The sequence below is a fragment of the Myotis yumanensis genome, unplaced genomic scaffold (assembly GCF_028538775.1).
Source record: "Myotis yumanensis isolate MYYU_CA2020_CCGP unplaced genomic scaffold, mMyoYum1.0.hap1 SCAF_4, whole genome shotgun sequence".
In the NCBI taxonomy this organism is placed as follows: Eukaryota; Metazoa; Chordata; class Mammalia; order Chiroptera; family Vespertilionidae; genus Myotis; species Myotis yumanensis.
The window spans coordinates 113,418,512-113,440,933 of record NW_027223755.1 but is presented as its reverse complement, the minus strand read 5'-3'; the positions used below and the strand labels follow the sequence as shown (position 1 = coordinate 113,440,933).

At 44.1% G+C, this 22,422-nt stretch overlaps 1 protein-coding gene across 3 annotated transcripts in view; it reads left to right on the top strand.

Moving 5' to 3' along the window:
- Positions 1-22,422, top strand: part of VPS35L (VPS35 endosomal protein sorting factor like) — a 159,258-nt gene that overhangs the window by 120,855 nt on the left and 15,981 nt on the right. For all 3 annotated transcript variants that reach the window (XM_070413730.1, XM_070413731.1, XM_070413729.1), the window contains 8 exons: positions 2,439-2,501; positions 3,944-4,029; positions 5,133-5,213; positions 7,646-7,709; positions 9,853-9,951; positions 12,040-12,117; positions 12,902-13,016; positions 16,533-16,672. In XM_070413730.1, the coding sequence (XP_070269831.1) occupies positions 2,439-2,501; positions 3,944-4,029; positions 5,133-5,213; positions 7,646-7,709; positions 9,853-9,951; positions 12,040-12,117; positions 12,902-13,016; positions 16,533-16,672 (726 nt within the window). The remainder of the gene's footprint in view (positions 1-2,438; positions 2,502-3,943; positions 4,030-5,132; positions 5,214-7,645; positions 7,710-9,852; positions 9,952-12,039; positions 12,118-12,901; positions 13,017-16,532; positions 16,673-22,422) is intronic.

Sequence of the window (22,422 nt, the reverse complement as noted above, 5' to 3'; positions counted from 1 at the left end):
CAGTTACTTAATCTTGTGCCTCAGTTTTCTCCTCTGCAAAAGGGGGGTACTAATAGTACCACCCCTAGTGGTTGTGAGGAATAAGTGAGGTGTGGATGGGAAGCCCAGGAACTCAAGTAAGGTGCCTGTATTTTTCAGTTAAACTAACTTTTTATTTGGAAATAAATTAAAGTGTGTTGAAAAGTTGAAAGAATAGCTTGGAAAAATCCCATTATTCCTTACCCAGATCCTCCAGCTAAGAACATATTCCTTATTTGCTTTATCATTATCCTTGTGTGCACACACATTCATATGCATGCAGATCTTTTCTGAATCATTTGAAGATAAGTTACAAACATCTCACCACTTTGCCTCTAAAACATTCAGTGAGTATTTAATTCCTAAGGACAAGGACATGCTCTGTGTAACCCAGTGTAGCGGTCAGCTTCAGGATGCTAACATTGAGACATCACAGTGCCTACCGCAGGGTCCCTGCTCCCGTTGTCACTGGACTCATTCGTGCCCTGAGAGCGGGTTTTTCAGTCCAGCTCAGGATCACATATGTAAGGTAACTTTTGATCAAATTAAGATTTTTTTAATTTTTTACTTAGTAACATGATGTTCAGGCATTTACTGCCTATGATCGATTTCTACCTTCACTTAGTATAAGAAAATTCGTTACACATTCTTGTAAGAATTTTAGAATTCTTACATTTTGCTAAGTTAAGACTCTCACAATTTGCTAATTAAAATGGTTCATCATTACAATTTATTGAGCAGCCACTATGTGACATTTTTCTAGGTAGGACATAAACACTATGTCGTGCACACAGGTCTTGGTGAGGGTTGTGGAGTGAATGGGTATGCAGGTGGAGCCTGGGGCCGACCCTGTGGGTGTGGGTGTCGGTCTCAGCACGGATGAAGAGTGGTGTGTGTGCATTAGAATTGTTGAGGAAATTTCGGTAAGACCTTGAGTACTAGGGCCCCAATTAATTGAAAACTTGAAGTAACAATGATTTTAATGCGGCCCATTCCTGAGAGAGACTGGAATTAGACTGGACTGTGACTGTCCTGTCTAACAGCATCTTATAGCAGGGGCCCTGGGTGCAGCTTGCATTCCTGACATCCGCCCGTATTGGTCGTGAGCCCGTGGCCTGAAGTGGCCTTTTCTTACTCCAGGCCAGGGGTAGGGAACATGCCTGGTAAGCCTGGAGTATTTCTTGTGCCAGAAAGTAAGGACGCACTAAAAATACTGACGGGGCACAGGGAACTGAAAAGGACCCGGAAGGGGCCTTGTGAACTCCCAATTTGAACATCAAAAACATAAGGAGAGTGGTGGGTTATAACCCACTGACTAAAATAGGGATCCAGCGGACTTTCTAATGATGAATAGAAATAAATAGATGAAGGGAAAGAGGGGTGGATGTGCCAATTGAGAAATATGGAAGAAATGGTAGAATTAAAAAAAAATCACCATTTGCAGCTAACACAGTGAGCAGATAGGGATAGGGATATGGATGATAGATTAAAGTATTATAGTTACATCACTGTTCACTTTCCTGCATTTGATAGCAGCACAGTGGCGGCGGGGGAGAATGCATGTGTAACTGCACTTAATTTAAAACATTCCTGAGCTAAAGGGATTTGTTGCTGTGGATATGGTTTCAGAAACTGTTTTAACCGGACAGTATTGCAGTATCTTCATCTTTTGCTTGACTGACCTAAAAAATTACTTAATTATGAAATGGGATTGTACTTCTTAAATATTCTATTTCTAGAACATGAGCAATTTCCTTTGTAAAGGATTTGTAAACAGGAGTGTTTTTAGTAGAAACAAAGTATCTGTCAGTGAATTTCTCTTAACAGTAAAGGGGCAGGCAAGGTTTGTGTTTAATTTAGAGGCGGTTCCTAGGCCTCTCCTTCCTGGCGAGGCCGGTCAGCAGCTCTGTGTGCACTCAAGTGCGGCAGGTTCGGATGGTGGACCCAGTCCCAGGGCCTGAGACCCACGCCCCGCCCTCCTGGAGATGTGACCTTTGGCTTCTGGCAAAGTCAGGGAATAGTCAGGTTGGGCTGTTTTGTGAATGAAGTTCTATGGGACCCAGCCACATCCACGGTTTACCTGATGTCTCTGGCTGCCTTCTAGCTACAGTAGTAAGGCTGTGTCTGGCGATGTCTGTGTGGCTCCAGAAACTTCTACTCCTCCTGGATAGCCACAGCTGACTATCAGAGGACTGAAGGGCAGGTACCCATACCTGAACCATCCCCTTTAGTCCTCACAAGGAGCTAACTGCCGCCTTGCTCTGCCTGTTCCAGATCAAGACACTGTTTCCCAAGTCCTTCCCAGTCCTTGGGAAGTCCAGGCTTCCCTTCTTGGAATTGGGGTTGCAAATGATGCAAGGGTGGCCTTTTAAACATACCCAATTTTATTAAATAAGATGTGTTTTTTGTTTCATTTGCAGCTTCAGTCGATAATTAAGAAAGTGATTGCCCATTTCCATGATTTCTCAGTGCTCTTCTCAGTGGTAAGTAGCACTCCTTATTTGTGGAAATTTGTATCTGAGTCAGAGGTTCTCTTAGTGTCTCAGTCATTTTTCAAGGTGCCCTGGGCCAAAAGAAATGCTTAACGGTTTTCTTCATAAAGTAAGCTACGTCTAAACAGCTTAAGTATCGCTGTCATCACAGCTCAACCAGCAGTTGAAAAATATGATGCACCTAGACTGAAAGAAAATATGACCTTCAGTTCATCATTCCTTACTACTAGAATGTGTGCTCCAGTGGACACCGTGGCTTCTCAACCGTGGAGTCAAACTGGACTTCCTCTTCCTCAGTGACTTTCACATGGTACTTGCTTTCATCACACTACTTAATGTTGAAACTGAAATAGCAGTTGTCTCAGTGCCTGAGAGCTGAGATTTATTATGTTTCCCTCAAAAAGTTAAAAGCTTCTGAGACGTCCTGTCAAGTCTGTTGCAGTGCACTGGGCAAGGGCGACCTGGGCGCCTGAGCACCGTGGCACCGAGGGGAGGAGTCCCCATTCACGAACACTCACAAGGCGGCAAGGTTTTGGTCTTTTCTTTATTTAAAAATAGAGGCAAGATGCCATAGTCACTCTCTGAACAACTCTGAGTCCTTTCTTTGCTTGCCAATGCCACTGTAAAAATGCTGAAGCTTACTTTTCATTTTAGCACATAGAAAGCTTATGGTCACCTAAATGTTGCCCAGCCCTTTTGGGTGGGCTCAGTGGTTACAGCGTAGGCCCCTGCACCGAAAGGTTGCTGGTTCTGTCCCCGCCCCCATGGGGGCATGTGCTGGGGGCAACCAATTGATGTGTTTCTCACATCGATCTTTCTCTCTCTCTCTCTTTCTCTCACCCTTTCCCCCTCCCTTCCTCCCTTTCACTCTGTAAAAATCAATGGAAAAAATATCCTTGGTTGAGGATTAACAAAATAATAAAAAATAAATGTTGCTCAGATGGTACACCAAAATGTTAACTGGTCTCAGCTCAATCCCTGGGCACAAGGAAATTGCTTTATTTTTTTAAAAAAATATATTTTATTGATTTTTTACAGGGAGGAAGGGAGAGGGATTGAGAGTTAGAAACATCGATGAGAGAGAAACATCAATCAGCTGCCTCCTGCACACCCCACTACTGGGGATCAAGCCTGCAGCAACCAAGGCAGCAACCAAGGTACATGCCCTTGCCTGGAATCGAACCTGGGATCCTTCAGTACTGAGGCCGACGCTCTATCCACTGAGCCAAACCGGTTAGGGCAGAAAGTTGTTTTAATAGCAGTCGTTTCTAAACCTCTGAGTCATCTCCTGCTCTCAGGGGAGTCCTCGCTGGCCTGCCTCAGAGATGAGCAGCTCTTTTGACCTTCAAAGAAGAAAATGACCCACGGGTTCCTTTTAATAATGTATATAAATAGCATGGAGAGTGCTTTTTTCTTTTTGAATTTTGTTTTAGGAAAAATTTCTGCCATTTCTGGACATGTTCCAAAAAGAGAGTGTGCGAGTGGAGGTTTGCAAATGCATCATGGAAGTTTTTATCAAGTAAGTGTAAGTTTGTAATTGGAAGCTTCAATTCCTAATGCCTTTTTGAAACCTGTTGATAAGAAATCAGTGTTTGCACTCTGGGGCCCAGGCCTGTGCATGCATTTCATACCTGAGACAACAGTGAGAGGGAAACCACCTGAGGAGCAGTCGTGCTGAAGGCTGTACTCTGTGCTGAAGAAGACAATGTCCTGAGCATTCACAGGAGCGTGGTCATCACCTGCATTCACTCAGATGTGCTACTGGAAGGAGCAATCTATTGATGAACTACTTAGAGAGTAATATTTTAAAAGATAAAGTCATATTTATCAAGGTACCAGAACTAGAAAGGTTTGCATGGTCAGTGGGTAGATTTGTGATCCATTTTCAAGTTTAGTTCCTTTCATGTTATTAAATACCTTTCCCAGAACTGCATACTGCTGGTGGTACATGAAATAACTGTAGGTGGTCCATGGAGGAGAGGTTTTCATTTTCATTTGTAAAGTTGTATATATTTATTTTAACGTATGTTAGATCATATATAACTAGTGTAGTCAGTGATTTCATGTATACTATTTTTTAAATATTAAGTATGTAGAGTTTAGAAAATTGAGATAGATGTTGCTTGGATATATATTTTAAGCTTTCCTTGTGTTGTCTTCCTAAAAGATTAATTCCATACGCTTGGAATAAATACACCAACTTTACTTGCATAAGGGTTTGTTTGATGAGCTCGTCCTTTTATATTATTTGAAAAACCCAATTAATAAGTGCTCCCTGCACCTAAGACAGTTGAAGATAGGTCACGAGCCACTTCAGAGAGTTCAAGAAACATGATAAAAAACAACAACAGATTTGCCCTTTGCTTGTATTAGGAAGTGTAGCAGCTTGACCAGGATTCTGCAGTTACTAGAAATTACAGTATGTGGAGAAGAGCAAACTTGTCATTGAAAGAAGAATTAAGAGAAAACTAGAACATAGCCCATCAGTGGTGAACTGGGCCATAGTTTGTTCAATCAGATCGTTTGCTGCTTCTCAAATATGTATAGCTGATAAGAACCAAACCCATGCTTTCACTGTCCTCAGGGGCACAGCTTTCACGACTGCCTTTAACTGTTTCCCAGGCATCAGCACGAGCCCACCAAGGATCCGGTCATTCTGAACGCCCTCCTGCACGTGTGCAAGACCATGCATGACTCTGTGAAGTAAGCTGCCACGTCACATGGGCTGGGTCTCAATGCCACATGGCAGTACATGAGGGGGATTGCTGCTGGAAGCTGCCACTGGGAGTTATATTTTTATGGGGCTATTAAGGTTCTTGCCAATGAGGACTTTCTACTCTAGGAGAGGAGGGAGGCTGAGGGTACCTTCCAGAGAAAATGAGATGGCATGTTTTTATAAAGGAAGTTCAGGTGGGAGAACAGGCTGGTTTCATCCAAGTGGACTCAAACTCCTGTCTCCAAGAGATTTCTGAGAGCAGCAGTTAATATAATAGTGAGTTCCCTCATTCAGTAACATAGCCTTCACATGTTTCCTCATTAGTCACCAGTTCTTTAAAGGCACTTGCAATTGTTCATCCTTCTTACATGAAGGACGTTATTTGTTCAGTATATTTGAGGCTGAGACCTACCCACTGACCTTACCTTTGGGTCAAAGGCCAAATGATCACTCCTTTGCTTTCTAGCCTGCCCCCAACCCCACATTTCTATTTGACTACACTTAAGGCAATTCCTGCTTATCACTGAAATTTTACTTCCCAAAGAATTTTTAAACAAGCAGCTTGATTCACTGGAAAATGTTACAAGCACTGAGAAAATTGTTTTAGAACTCAACCATCAATAAGAGGAATTGTACTTCTTTTTTTTCCCTCTGAAGATTTTCAGAATTTTTATTTTCATGACTTTGTGCTTTCAACTTCATGGGTAGTTATAAAAATCAAAATATTAACACATTTTTTTTCTTTTTAAAAAAATATATTTCTTTATTGATTTCAGAGAGGAAGGGAGAAGGGAGAGAGAGAAACATCAATGATGAGAGAAAATCATTGATCAGTTGCTTCCTGCACGCCCCCTACTGGGGATCGAGCCCTCAACCCAAGCATGTGCCCTTGGCTGGACTCGAACCTGGGACCCTTCAGTCCGCAGGCTGACGCTCTATCCACTGAGCCAAGTCGGCTAGGGCAAAATATCAACACTTTTAATAATAAATGGCACCATTAGATTTTAACTGGGCAAAAATAAAAATAAAGGCACAGAAAACATCCAGAAAGGCACTTGTGTTAGTAGGATATTGGCTTTTGGCTTAAATAAAATAGGTTGATTTCTCTCTTGATAAAAGTATGAAGCCAGCAGGTGGAGGTATGATAGCTCTGCTTTAGAACATCATCCAGGAACCCAGGCTCCTTCTGTCTTGGTGCTCTGCCATCGCTCTGGGTGTTGTCCTTGTTTCCTGGTGGAAGCTGGCTTACCTTGACTATGTCCATGCTGCTTCTGCAGGCTGTAGGCAGCAGCTTTCTTTTAGGGCAAAACTTGGAAGGCTCTTCAAGGGACACAGACACTGGGGTGGTGGGGGCTTGCCCAGGGTGGGAATGGCTGGGGCGGGGGGTGGGGGCGTCAATTGGGGAAAAAGGAGACATATAAAACTTTAAACAATAAAAACAAAACAAAAAACTTGGAAGGCTCTTAATTGCTTGCATTCACATCCCATTGGCTAGAACTGTCACATGGCCATATTTAGCTGCAGAGGAGACTGGGAAATGTAGTCTAGGAGAAGGGAGGAGACTTGGCTTATTGGAAGGTGTTTTGCAGTCTCTGCCAATAGTTATCTTTCCTAGAGCAAATCAACAAACAAAACTCTTGGTTCCTGTTTTCTCCGGGCTCTTTTTCAGAATAAAGCAGGGCCCTATTTATAAGCTTTACAAGTACAGTCTAAACCAGTGATAGTGAACCTTTTGAGCTCGGCGTGTCAGCATTTTGAAAAACCCTAACTTAACTCTGGTGCCGTGTCACATATAGAAATTTTTTGATCTTTGCAACCATAGTAAAACAAAGATATTTTTGATATTTATTTTATATATTTAAATGCCATTTAACAAAGAAAAATCAACCAAAAAAATGAGTGTCATAGGTTCGCCATCGCTGGTCTAAACTATGAAGCCTTGACATTTTCTTACACATATATATTTGTATTTAATTTGTTAATAGAAGTAACTGAGTTCTGTGATTTACTTTAAGATCCATCCCCAAAATAAGACATACTGACAGATGGAGAGGGAAATAGATGGTTATGTGATAAAATAAATATTATAAAATGATAATGGTAAGGTCTTGATGGGTGGATATATGGGTATTCACTGTAAAATTCTTTTCAACTTTGCTGCCTAGTTTAAAATTTTTTATTATGTTGAACAAAAGTTCTCTGAATTACATTTGAAGTGGAACCTTTCTGCCCAAATTCCAAAGAAGAAAAAGTTACCACTAATAAATGAATTTTAAGAACAGCAACTTTGAGATGTGAAACATTTGTAAATCTAGAAAATGCAAAATGTTGTTACCTGTTACATTGCTTAGTTCTTATATATTTTTCTTTGGAAGCTCGTTTATCACCTAGTGTTAATTCTGTACCTTGTTGATTTCAGTGCACTCACTCTGGAGGATGAGAAGAGAACGCTGGCCTGTCTAATTAGTGGGTTTGTGAAGATGGTAGGTATTAAGGACAGACTCAGCGGTCTTAGAAAGGGATATAATTGTTTCTCTGTACTCAGGTGGACGAGTTAGCATTATGTTCCCTGGTGCTTCTCATTCTTACTGAGAGAAGATGAGGCGAGAAAAGAGATTCCATTAGCCAGGCTCCTGGGGCAGAGTGTGCCAGGACAAACTGGCCTCAGGGAAAGTCCGGGGGAGGGAGGGCGGCTTCCTGGCTCATGTGACAAAGGTTCTGGAATGGAGCCCTCAGAGGAGCTGCTTGAGGTGGGACCTCCACGTCATGGCTCTGCTCCCGGGTGCCCTCCTAGGCAGGTTCGCTCCCCACGAGAGCCCAGAAGGAAGGGTCCCAGCAGCTTTGTAGGACTGAGTCCTTTGGATGGATGTGGGCCCATCCCAAACAAGTGGTTGCTGTGGGGGAGAGCAAACACAACCACCAGGCCAGGGAGACTCGCACAGCCGGGCAGCCCACTCGCATGGCCGGGAGGCTCCCTGACACTCCTGCTGTCTGCCATGGAACAGCGAAACACAGCTATGCCAATGCGCGCCCTCTCCCTTTGCCTGTTTCCCGCAGTGTGGACAGCTCACCTCAGGCCTCAGTGTTTCATTAATCCCACAGTTCTGTCGTAGGCTGGGCCACTGGGCTGCTCTGGGGGCAGGGTGGGGCCTCAGTGCTGGCTGAGGTGGCTCTCCTCCGTGTGACCGCTTTCTTCCCCTTCTCCCATCATCCAGCTGCCACAGCTCTTACCTGGGAGGGCGGACTTGGAGCCACAGGGCCTTTAGGCGCAGGTTCAGGAAGGGCAGTGACTCCGTGTCCAGGAGGAAAAGTCCCCAGGGACCCTGAAATGCCCAGCAGAGTGGGGGTTACTGCAGCTTTCTGTGGGAGCACCTATGCCATCCTCACCAGAACAGCCCTGCCTTTGTTCTCGGTATGCAGAGCTAACTCCCAGCTGCCACCAGTGTCCTGGTTTAACAGGCACTCGAGACAGAGGCTGAGATGGGAATAACTAGGTCACCTTGAATTAACTGAGGAAATGTGACTCATCCAGCAGCAGGGTCAACTGAGCTGTCCGCCAAACACTGTGGCTAAAATAGCAATTTTGATTAAGTTCAGGCCACGTTAGGAAATGTATCTATGGTTTTGACCAGGTGCCTCTCCTGTCCCCTGATTTATATGCCGGTCATGTGGTCTTTATCTTTTTATGGCTTTGTCTGAAAGCCGCTGAGTTATAATGGAAAAGAATATGAGGAAATAAGATGTGAAACCTGGTAGCGACAGTGGGAATAGCAAAGTTAAACTCCTGGACCAGAATTATTGCTGTAGCAGTCAGTTTGTCCTGCTAACCAGCTAGTCATCAGTTTTGGAGAAATGGGAGAGGGGATTTGTAATGGGGAAGAAGCCTCCATCTGTGGCTCTGGAAACAGCGGCTACTGAGGTTGGGAACCCCATCAGGGAGCAGGAATCCTGGCCAACGGCCCAGTCTCCCTTTGTGCTCTGAAAGGCGCAGCTGACAGGGCTCCAGGGCTTCCTTCCAGTTTTCCTTCTATATGGGGATGTTCTGTTTGTATTTTGAGATTCTGTGTTTTGTTTGTTTTTGTTAATCCTCAGCTGAGGATATTTTTTCCATTGCTTTTTAGAGAGAGTGAAAAGGAAGGATAGAGGGAGGGGGAGAGAGAGAGAAAGAGCCATCAATGTGAGGGAGACACATCGACTGGTTGCCTCCTGGACTCACCCAGACCAGGGATGGGTAATGAACCTGCAGCCCAGGTACATGCCTTTGGGAATCGAACCTGCGACCCTTCAGTGTGTAGGCCAATGCTCTGACCACTGAACAACACTGGCCAAGGAGATCTGTTTCATACCCTTCAGCCTTTCTGTGTTCTACTCCAGTGCCCATGTCATGATGATGAGGTGGCAGTAGTAACATGTCAGCGACATCCTGAGTGGGGCATTGTAGTCTGGTCAGAGGATATCCCAATGCGTGTGTGCGCGCACACGTGCATGTGTGCTTGCATGCCCTTCCCACCTAGTCATATGGGGGGTCATTGGTGGCTCGTCATCTCAGCACCCCCCCTTTCCCCCAAGTTCAGGCAAAGCCTGTTCAGCTGTGTGCATTGTCAGCCCCTCTCTCTTTGATTCTAGGTGTCCTTTGGTCGTGATTTTGAGCAGCAGCTAAGTTTCTATGTCGAGGCCAGGTCGATGTTTTGCAATCTGGAACCTGTTCTTGTGCAGTTGATTCACGTAAGGCTTTTCATTCATTCATTCTCTCAGCAAATGTTTATTGAGCATCTACCTGCCAGACCTATTTAACCCGGGACTCCCCTTCCTCATGTTGCTCCTGGTCCCGAGGTGTGGCAGGCTTTTCTCAAAGGTTGATGCAATCTAGAACTTACTGAAATCTTTGAGTGGTTTTATTGATCCTTTTTTCTCTGAAATGTGTTTATTCTCGTTCCTGTGTGCCAGCAGCAGAGGCGTGAGGACTGGCTGTGGTTGAGGAATACTAACCCAGGCCTTGCTGCCTCACCAGGGTGCCCACTTTTGGGACACGGCCTTTCAGTGACTTTTCATGGTGCCCAGGTTGAAAAAAATCAGTGACATCTCTGTTTATTCAACACTTAGGCTCAGACAACTTAAGTATTTATGCCCCAACAACTTGATAGCCCTTTAAAACAATAATATATGTAAATGTAAAAAATAGAAATTTTTTATGTCATTCTTAATTGACCATAATTCCTTTCTGATGAAGTGTGCTGGGCACCAGTTGGGCACTGCACAGCCTTTCAAACCCCGGAGTTGGGGAGACACCACTACCTTTATTTTCACTTCCACGTTGCCTTTTCCACATTGAGTTTTGCACAGCATTTGCATTTATCACACCCCAGCTGTGCAAAGACGCAGCCTCACAGTAAGGAATTGACCCTGGGCTGCCTTGCTCTGGGGCTTTGTCCAGTGCTCAATAATTGCTGTTTTCCTTAAAAAATAAAAAAATAAGAGGTTTCCCTGTGAGTTTTTACAGTTTGGGAACCTAGGTCCAAACTTTTCACATCTGTGGAAAAATTCCCTAAGGCTCTTTAGTCGACCCACATGAATTCAAGAGGAGCAGCTGTATTATATGTTTGCTGGTTGCCAGGCTGTGGAGCATTACTAAGCTTAACAACTACATGTGGAGACTTTGTCTATGACACAGGGAGGTAACCACCTACCTTGCAGGCTGAGAGGGTTAGATGAGGTAATGAGTGGACAGCTCTTCGGGCAGCACCTGGCTGTGGTACGCGATGCTGTGGCTGCTGTCATTACCTCTCTTATGGGTGTTGCTAGTATGGCATAGCTGAATTGCATGGTTACTCTCAGATTTGGAAATTTCTCTTAAGATCTTTAAGATCTTAAGCTTTTAGTGTATGGGATTTCCAGAAATGGAGTAGTGAACCCTAGCTGTTCATTAAGCCAGAAAATGGTCATTTATAATGCAGAGGATAGGCAGGCTAACTCAGTGAGAGCCTTCGTTCTACGCCAAGCATGTCAGACTCCAAGGCTACCATGGGCCAAATAAATAAGGTGTAAGTGTATGTGGAGCAAAAAAGCAAAGGCTTCAGTTTTCATAGAAACGTAGGTTTATTTCGATAGAGACATGCTGAATACAAAGGGCTGAAATAAATGAGTCATTAACATAAAGTAATAGAACATTTTAATAAAAATGAATATTTTTTCTTGAACATTAACTTACCAGACACTGAATAACTGCACAAATAAATAAGCGTAAAGCAAATAAACCTATTTTTCTGGTTCTCCAAAAGCGAAATGTTTCCTGTTGCGCACACCAAACAAGTCAGTCCAAGACTAATGACATGGCCATCGGCTGCTAAAATAATCGCTGTTAGTATTAGTGGAGAGAAATGGTGCGCCTGCGCATAAGCATGTCAGGGAAATGAATGCAACATGATTGTAGTAATCAGTCATTAGCGAACGTTGTAGTTTGTTAATAATTATGTATAACAGAATATTGTAAAAATTAAGTTATGAAACTTTTATTAAAATGTTTCTTATATATTGTTATATTGGCTGGGTTGCAAAAATATTCATTGTGGGCTGCATGTGGCCTGCAGGCCGCGAGTTTGACATGCTTGGTCTACCCCCTGGAGATGTTTGAGCAAGCCCAGATAGAGTCTACCTGATGACCCATTTGGCACTTCAGGGTTCAGGGCTAATCAGTCTTTGTCCCACATGGCTGGTTCTCAACGAACTGGCTGCAGTTCATGTTCAGATGTCTGTGGAAGATCTGAGTCAGCCATCATTCATTCCCATTTCTGTTTTACTCATGAACAAACCCAGAGTGTGAGCCGGTTGGCAATGGAAACAAGAAAAGTGATGAAGGGGAATCATTCCAGAAAAACTGCTGCCTTTGTCCGGGTATGTTCTAAAGATAAGACCCACAGACTGAACTTGGTGGGCTGTGGGTTTCCCAAATTAATTTTCCTTACGTGTCTATGGGCCGGCCAGTCTGAATGTTTCTGAAAGCAATGGTCAGTGGAGCCTGAGTTTGCACATGTGCTAAGGTGGCCGAGGGTGGGCTTGGGGCTGTGTGTCAGTTCTCTGTAATTATGCTGTCTCTGGAAGGTCTAATATCTTTTCCCCTATTGGTCAGTTCCCAAATTTGAAATAAAATTTAAGCTTCTTGAGTGTACTGCTTGAATTTTTACCTAAGTAACACAACCATGTCTTTAAAAATGAAATCCTAGGCAAAACAATGACATCCAAGCATCCCAGCCCTGCCCCTTCTCTTTTCATCCTCTCTCTTCAGTCAACCACTTCAAACTCTTTTTAGCAACTTCTTCTAATTACCTCCACTTTTAAATTTTTTAAATATATTTTCATTATTTTCAGAAAGGAAGGGAGAGAGAGAATCATGAATTGACTGCCTCCTATCTCCACTTTTAAAAGTTACTGGTGTAAACAGCTGCTTTTAACTTACTGCTGTTAGGTGTTATCTCTGCCCTCCCTTCAGTGCTGGGTGGGTTCATTTTTCATGCCTGTCCCAAAGAGACAGGCACCGCAGAGGCAAGAGGGGAAGTTGGGGCTCAGAATCAGAAATTACTTTAAGTGTTTTTGCCTGAAAATATGGACAGATGAGAACAGGTGTTCTGATCTACTGTGAGGGCATTGCCAGCTGACCTGCTATGTCTCCTCTCTCCAGGCCTGTGTTGCCTACTGCTTCATTACCATCCCATCCCTGGTGGGCATCTTCACACGCCTCAACCTCTACCTGCTTGCTGGCCAGGTGGCCTTGGCCAATCAGTGCCTCTCCCAAGGTAAGCCCCTCCCCTCCTCTCAGGCCCCCCTGCCGCTAGGAAAGCCACCCACAGGGCATGTGGGCATGTGCATGAGAGTAGGTGGGGTGAAGAGAAGGAAGATTCCTTAAGGAGGAAAGGGAAAGTAATCAAGGACGAATTTTAAATATTTCCTTAGTAGGATGCACATCAGACATGCCCACATTTAGAGTCAGACAGATTACAAAATGTGGCTGTTTTCCTGTAAGGACCATCTTAAATTGCAGACCTGCAGGCTGCCTGTGCCTAAGGAATCTTAGACATAAGGCTGAATCCTCCCCGCAGATCATATCTGTCATTGTTGATGTTGGTGTGAAGCCCCAGAAAGACATGGGAGGAATCTAGAAAGGACAGAGTGAACACTGTCTGCAGCTCGCTGTTGGGGATGAAGACTCCGCTCAAGACGCATCTCCGTGCTTACTGTGCATGGTTTATTTGGGAGGGATCCCCCTAGTGTCTGGAGGGTGATGGGGAAGACGAGGGGGAGGGAAGGAAGCCAACCAAGGGGACCCTCGTGGGAAGGTCCTGCTGGGAGCAGCCGCAGTCCACTCCGCCTGGGACCTCCGGGAGGGAGTGCTAATGGCCCCGGCGTTACCCGACCCTTTCCTCCGTCTGTCACTGACCCCGGCTGCTGCTGGGGCACCAGCTTACCCGCACTCAGGCCTGTGCCTCACGTGAGCCAAGAGAACGTCCTCAGCAAGGATCACAGTGTTTCTGCTGGAGGTTCTTTTCGCCTGCAGTGTGGCCCGTAGCAGGGCCTGCCCAGCAGGCTGTAGCATAGCCTGAAAGAATCCTGCACCATTTACAGAGTGTTTGTTACATGGTGAGCCTTTGCACATATCTCCTCTCCTCCTCCTGATAGCTACACAAGGCCAGTCCTGTTGTTGGGACCCCATTTTCTAGGTGAGAAAACTGAGGCGGAATGGCTAGGGAGCCAGCACTCAGCCCCTGCTCTGGCCAAGGCTGTGTCCTTTCCCATGGATAGAAGCATGTACAGTGCAAGCCTCGGAAGGCTCAGGAGTTTCTCTAGCGCTGCCTGAGGTGGACTGACGCTTTCAGGGCTGTCTCCCCCGCCGCCATCTCCCACCTGACATCAGTGTGCACCAGAGGGAGCTGCCAGCCCTGGCTTGGTGTGGAGGGCACGCTGGGCTGGTCAGATCATGGTCCTTCCTTATCTTTAGCCTCGGCCTGGCAGTCTGGCACCTGGATCTGTGTCTTGATTCATCTGGGGCAGCTCTGGGCATCCGAATCTTCATACGAGACTGCTGGCCCAGGCCAGGAGCTCAGCTGGTTAGGGCATTGTCCCAATATGCCAAGGTTGTGGGTTCCATCTCCAGTCAGCATATACAAGAAGGAACCCGTGAGTGCGTGACTAAGTGGGACAACACATCCATGTTTCTCTCCCTCTCTCTCTCAAATCAATAATAAATAAATAAAGAACATGATTGTTATCCAAGAACCTTTTCAAAACCTGCTTGGTCTTGGTTTCGACTCCTGGGAACTCTCGTGTCTCCCCAGTGCATTTGGAGTTAAACTCAACTCTTTGCTGGTCCGTCCCCACATGGCTTGGTCCTGCGGCCTCTGTCCTCTCACACTGCTCTTCAGCCTCGCAGGCTTTCTTCTGTTCTGTGAGCAGGTGAAGCTGCCTCCTGACTCAGTGCCTTTGCACTTTCGACGCCCTCTCTGTGTAGTGGTCTCCCGCAGATATTCGCATTAACAAGCAGGCAGGCAATGGGAACCACGGTCGGTGCGGCCACCCACGGCCATGGCGGGATGGTTTTTGACTCTGTGTGTGTTTCCTCATCGTCGGGGCCCCACCCACCAGGACTATGCATCACCAGAGTAGCCTTCTGCCCTCACTATCTGCTGGTACACGTGGGCTTTCTTCTAGGGCCACCTTGGCAAGGAGGACAGTTAGCATGACGCAAGGCAAACAAAAACTATCAGCTGCCACCCAACCTGCTGTGCAGCATGAAGATCAGGTTAGTTCGTCCCATTGGTTTGAATGTCAGAGGTTTTAACACTTACAAATTGGTTCTCTCTTTTTTTTATTTTTAATATGTTTTTATTGATTTCAGAGAGGAAGGGAGAGGGAAAGAGAGAAACATCAATGATGACAGAGAATCATGGATCGGCTGTCTCCTGAACGCCCCACACTGGGGATCAACCCCACAACCCTGGCATGTGCCCTGACCGGAATTGAACCTGGGACCCTTCAGTCCACAGGCCGATGCTCTATCCACTGAGCCAAACCAGCCAGGGCTGAATTGGTTCCCTCTTTAAAGTCGAGGTGGCTGGCCCCTGTGGGAGCTCCTGCGTTCAGGAGCGCTCACATATGGGAGTGCCCACGTGTGGAGCGCCCACGTCGGGGAGTGCCCACCTGTGGAAGCACCCGCAAGTGGTGTCACACTGTTGGATGGGGCTCTGGTTTAATTGAGCGTGTTTTCCACCAGCACCTTGTTCTCTGGATGTGGCTGGGAGGTGTTTCCAACTGGAGGTGTATTTGGACCAAACACATTTGGTCTTGTCAGGCAGTTTAGAATTTCACTTGTTGGGTCAGTGTTTTGACCTTGGCACTTTTTCTATAAAGAACACTCCATCTTCTAACCCTCACTTCCATCCTCCAGTCTCTCCCTGTCTCTATCCCTTGTGCTCCCTTCTCGTATCTGCTCCACTTCCTACCTCTCCTTTCTCTTTCTTCCCCCTTGCTTCTTTCCACATCTTCATTTCTTGGATGATTCTGTGGAACTATTACCTAGTCAGTAGTCTCGAAAGCGCACGCACCCCTGTGTGTGTGTGTGTGTGTAGTACATGTGTGTGCACGCGTGTGGATATGTATGCACGTGTGTATGCATGTATGTGGAGTGCATATCTGTGTATGCATGTTTTGTGTATGTGTGTATGTGTGGAGTGCGTGTGTGTGGAGTACATGTTTGTATGTGTGCATGTGTGTGGAGTGTGCGTGCGTGTGTATGCATGTGTGTGTGCATGTGTGCATGCATTCCTTCAGACATTAGATTGTTATTTCTCTAACAAAGTGGGTATGCACTTGAATAGGTACAGACAGGCCGGAGCCTCCGCACACACACCCTCCTGCACCTTATTCCCAAATGAAGTGGCCCGAGAACCACACTCTCCCGTGGTCAGTGGGCGGGTTCAATGGGACAATCCAGGTTGAACCCTTGGCCCAGGCAACTGTGAATTCTAGGCTTTCTGTGAACATGTGCCACTTCTTTTTTCACTTAATAATCTAAAGCCATTTTGGCTAAAGGTTCTCTGACTGATGGTCAAAGAAGAAGGGAGGATGGAAGGCAGCAGCAGCACCTCCACTGGGAGTGCCCACCCTCAGTCAGTTCTCGGGAACCTTTCTCGGGCCTGCCTGCCATCCCAGCTGTGCAGACAACTCCCTGGGACTCTCAGGACGGGCCTCAGGTCTGTGGAGAAGAAAGCAGAGCCTGTGTTTTTTCAGTTTCCCTGATGGACTTTCTTGTGTTGCAGCTGATGCCTTTTTCAAAGCCGCCATCAGCCTCATCCCAGAAGTCCCCAAGACGATCAATATCGATGGAAAGATGCGGCCGTCAGAACCCTTCCTCTTGGAGTTCCTCTGCAATTTCTTCTCGACTTTGTTAATAGTTCCGGTGCGTCCCCCATGAGAGCTGAAGGTGGTGTCTGTCTCTGACTTGCTGATGTGGGCGTCCTCCGCCCTAAGCATGAGGGGTGTTCTGTCTGTGCTGGTTTGTAGTCAGATGCTTGAATGTCTCAGTGTATTTCCCACTCATTTTGTGTCCTGAATGTATTAGTTGAGACTTTCCCTATGGCCAGGGGGGTCACTTAGTGATTTAGGGGTGCAGGCTCCCACACATTTTGTGTCCTGAATGTATTAGTTGAGACTCTTCATATGGCCAGGGGGTTCACTTAGTGATTTAGGGGTGCAGGCTCCAGGAACACAATGCCTAGGATGGACTCCCAGGCCCCCTCCGCACTTTGCAGTCTTGGGTAATAGATGATATTACTGGGCTGCAGTTTCTTTGTCTATAAAATAGGAATAGTAATAATGATAATAGTAGTATCTACATCTAAGTATTGATGAGGATTAAATGAGTGAATATGCATATGTGGTTGGGACAGTGACTTTGCCCATAGGAAGCGCTGAAAACGGGGATGGCAAGTATTAGAAACCAAACCATGACAGCCAATACCAAAGGGGTGTTGTTGGCAGGATCCTGGCATTTCGTGTGGAAGGTAGGTGAGCAGTTAGGCTTGGGCGGGAATCCCCCGCCCCCAGGACATGCACAGGAGGGGCTCTGAGTCGAGGCTCCAGCCATGCCTGCGGGTCAGCAAGGCGGCCATGAATTTAGATGCTAGAAAGCATGCCGTCTTTGTTCTTACAAACCTCATGAGATGTAGCCTCTCCCTCCGCTCCAAATTATAGGCACTGAGCCAGTGTTTGTCGTTAGTATCTGGGACTTTGTCACCAATAGATTAATCAGCAGTGTGCTCTCGCCAGGTGGTTTGTTTGGAGCATCTCCCCAGGCATCAAAGGGTCTCGGGTTCGATTCCCAGTCAGGTTGCAGGTTCCACCCCCAGTTGGGGCATGTGCATGAGGCAACTGATTGATGTTTCTCTCTCCCTTCTTGCCTCTTCCTCTAGAAACAATGAAAGTCATATCCTTGGGCGAGGATTAGAGAGATAGATAGATGATAGATAAATAATTTAGATAGATGATAGATAAATAGAGAGATAGATAGATGATAGATAATTTAGATAGATAGATAGATAGATAGATAGATAGATAGATAGATGATAGATAATTTAGATAGATAGATAGATAGATAGATAGATAGATGATAGGTAGAGAGAGAGAGAGAGAAATCACCGAGAGAGAGAGAGAGAGAGAGAGAGAGAGAGAGAGAATCACCAATATGCTCATATTACAATCCAGGTGTGAAAGATATTTCAGAACATTGATTATGTGCTTTTTTCCCTAAAAAGCACAGAAGTTATTGGTCTTATTGTTATGTCTGTTATCTAAAGGCATTCACCAAGGAGTCATAGATTACACATGACACCTATCCTGAAGAAACATTGGTGACTGTTTCAGTGCAGTTAGCTTCTTAGTAGTCTCAGGATTGCTGCAGCTATAGGGGGTCTTCTTTGAGCCCGTATCAATTTTTGGAATATTTGGTCTAGATCTGTTAAACATGCCATTGGTATTTTAATAGGAATTGAATTTAATCTGTAGATTACTTTGGGTAGTTTGGACATTTTAATGATGTTAATTCTTCCAAATCATGAACACTTACTTGAATCTTCCTCAATTTCTTTCTTCAATGTCCTGTAGTTTTCCAAGTAACCTCCTTGGTTAAATTTATTCCTAGGTACCTTATTTATTTATTTTTTTTGGTTGCAATTGTAAATCAAATTGTTATCACAAGTTTCTCTTTGTGATAGTTCATTATTATACTACTGATTTCTGAATATTAATTTTGTAACCTGCTACTTTGCCAAAATAATTTATTGAATCTTGTAGTTTTTTGGTGGAGTCTTCAGGGTTTTCTATGTACAACATTATGTCATCTGTAAGAAATGAGTTTTACTTCCTTATTTTTCAATTTGGATGCCTTTTATTCTTATTGTCCGATCGCTGTGGCTAAGACTTCCAGTACAATGTTGAACAAGAGTGGTGAAAGAGGGCAGCCCTGTCTCATTCCTGATCTTAAGGAAAACGCCTTTAATTTTTGCCCACTGAGTATGACGTTGGCTGTAGGTTTTTCATACATAGTCTTTATCATGTTGAGGTATGTTCCCTTTATTCCTAGTTTGCTGAGTGTTTTTATTGTAAATGGTGGATTTTATCTAATGCTTTTTCTGCTTCTATGTATATGATCATGTCATTTTTATCTTTCATTTTGTTTATGTGATGTATCACATTTATTGATATTTGAATATTGTACTAACGTTGCATCCTAGGAATAAAACCCACTTGATCATGGTGTGTGATCTCTTTAATGTATTGATGGATCCAATTTGCTAATATTTTGTTGAGGATTTTAGCATCTATGTTCATCAGTTTCTTCCTTTGTAGTGTCTTTATCTGGTTTGGGGATTAGGATGATGCTAGCCTCGTAATAAAGGTTAGAAGTCTTCCCTGCTCTTGGATGTTCTGGAGCAGTTTGAGAAGGGATAGGTGTTAGTTCTTTGAATGTTTGGTGAAATCTCCTGTAAATCCATCCGGTCCAGGATTTTTGGTCACTGGGACTTTCTTGATGACTGCTTCAATGTCATTAGTTATTATTGGTCTATTCAGGTTTTCTGATTCTTCCTGATTTAGTTTTGGAATAATGTATGTTTCTAGGAATTTATTTGTTTTTCCCAAGTTGTCCAATTTATTGGCATATAGCTGTTCATAGTATATTCTTACAATCCTTTGTATTTCTGGGATGTCAGTTGTTACTTCTTTTATTTCTGATTTTATTCATTTGTGTCCTCTCTGTTTGTTTCTTGATAACACTTGTTAAATTATCATCAATCTTTTCAAAGAACCAGGTCTTTGTTTCATTGATCTTTTGTATTGTTTTTTAGTGTCTATGTTATTTATTCCCACTCTAATTTTTATCATTTCTTTCCTCTGGGCTTTGCTTGTTGCTTTTTCTCTAGTTCTTTTAGGTAGGCTAAAAGATTGTATGGTTAGATCCATGGTCAGCAAACCGCAGCTCGCAAGCCACATGCAGCTCTTTGGCCCCTTGAGTGTGGCTCTTCCACAAAATACCACATGCGGGCACGCACATACAGTGCGATTGAAACTTCGTGGCCCATGCGCAGAAGTCGGTATTTTGTGGAAGAGCCACACTCAAGGGGCCAAAGAGCCGCATGTGGCTCGCGAGCCGCGGTTTGCCGAGCCGCAGTTTGCCAACCACTGGGTTAGATTGTATATTTGAGGTTTTCCTTGCTTCTTGAGGTAGGCCTGTAATGCAATGAACTTACCTTTTAGGACTGGTTTTGCTGTGTCCCATAGATTTTGGGTTGTTGTGTGCTCATTTTCATTTGTTTCCTCGAAGTTTCTGATTTCTTCCTTGATCTCATTGATAATCCCTTTATTGTTTAATAACATGCTGTTTAGCCTCCATGTGTTTGAATATTTTTGAGCTTTATTTATTGTGGTTGATTTCTAGTTTCATACTATTGTGATCCAGGAAGATGCTTGATATGATTTCAGTCTTCTTGAATTTGTTGACTTACTTTGTGTCCTAACATGTGGTCTATCTTTGAGAAAGTTCCATGTGTATTTGAGAAGAATGTATATTCTGCTGCTTTGAGGTGAAATTTTCTATAAATATCAATTAAATCCATCTTGTTGATTTTTTGGTCTGGAAATCTATCTATTGATGATAGTGAGGTTTTAAAAAGTTCCCTACTGTGACTGTATTGCTGTCAATCTCTCCTGGTAAGTCCACCAAGATTTTCTTTATATATATAGGTGTTCCTCTATTGGATGCACATATGTTTGCAAGGGTTATGTCCTCTTTTTCCCTTTTTTTTTTTTAACCCTCACCCCACGATATGTCTTTATTGAATTTAGAGAGAGGAAAGAAGTGGGAGAAAAACATTGATATGAGAGAAACATCAATCAGTTGTCTCCCGTGTGCATCCTGATCGGGGATCAAACGTGCCCTGAATGAGACTCAAAGCTGCAACCTTTTGGTGCACAGGATGACATTCCAACCAAGCCACCCTATGTTGGATCAACTTTTTTAATATCGTGTAATGGCCTTCTTTGTCTCTTGTTATGGCCTTTGTTTTGAAGTCTTTTTTGTCAGATATAAGTATTGCTTCCCCAGCTTTTTTTAGTTTGTTTCCATTTGCATGGAATTTTTTTTTTCCATCCCCTCATTTTCAGCCTATGTGAATCTTTTGTTCTGAGGTGAGTCTCTTGTAGACAGTATATATATGGGTCATGTTTTCTTATCCATTCAGCTACCCTATGTCTTTTGATTGGAGCATTCAGTCCGTTTACATTTAAGGTTATATTGATAAGTACTTATTTATTGTCATTATTCCTTTATACCTATGTTTTTTTTCTATATATGTATTTTTCTTCCTGAAGCAATTCTTTTAACATTTCTTGCGATACTGGCGTGGTGACAAAGAAGAACTCTTTTAGCCTTTTTTTTTTTTTTTTTTTTTTTGGTCTGGCAAGCTCTTTATTTTGCCTTCAGTTTTGAATGATAGCCTTGTGGTAGGTAGTCTTGGTTTCAGATACTTGCTTTTCATTACTTTGAGTATTTCATGACATTCTCTTCTAACGTGTAGTGGTTCTGTTGAGAAATCAGCTAATAGCCTTATGGAAGCTGCTTGTAGGTAACTGACGGTTTCTCTCTTGTTTCCTTTAAGAGTCTCTCTTTGTAACATTTGCCATTTTAATTATGCTGTGTCTTGATTGGGACTGCCTGTGTTTCTTGAACTTGTGTGACTTTTTCCTTCACCAGGTCAGGGAAGTTTTCTGTGATTATTTTTTCAAACAGCTTCTCTATTCCCTTGCTTATTTTCTTCTCCTCTGCACCCCTACGACATGGATGTTGTTATAATCATGTTATACCAAAGTTCTCTTAAACTCTCCTCCTGCCTTTTTTTTTTTTTTTTTTCCATTTGTCTGCTTCCTCTGCTTAATTATTTTATTTGGTAATTTACTTGTTTTGGAGTGACATTGCATAGTGGTTAATGGTGTGTCCTCTAAAACCATATTGGCTGTATTTGAATCCCAGATCTTTATCTCAGCATTTTTATACTTCAGTTTCCTCATCTGTAAAATAAGGATGATCAAAATGTACTTCATAAGGTTATGTGTGAGAATTAAAGTAACATGTATATTTGCTCTTAGAAGAGTGCCTGGCTTATAGTAAGTGCCATGTAATGTTACTGTTGCTGGGGTCCAACTCCAGCAGGTCCAGGGGTCCCCAAAGGTGTGGACGGAGTCGGCGAAGAAGGAATGGCACGGGGTCAGCGTTCAGTTGATCAGCATAGTGAGGTTCTCCCTCCAGGATCTCAAGCCAGGAACTCCAGCTGAGTTCTGGTCAGGATCTCCAGCGAAGTTCTGGTCTCCAGCGAAATTCTGGTTAGTATCCAGCCAAGTTCTGGTCAGGATCTCCAGCCAGGTTCTGTAGCCATGTTCTCTTGCTAGGTTCTCCATCCAGCTTCTCCAGCCAGGTTCTCCAGCCAGGTTCGGTCGCCATGTTCTGTCTAGGTTCTCCAGCCAAGATCTGTAGTCAGGTTCTGTCCAGGATCTTTTGCCATGTTCTCTCGCTAGGTTCTGTCTCTAGGTTCTGTCTAGGATCTCCAGCCAAGTCCTGTCTCTTCGTTCTCTCTCTAGGTTCTCTCTCCTCCTGCTTTT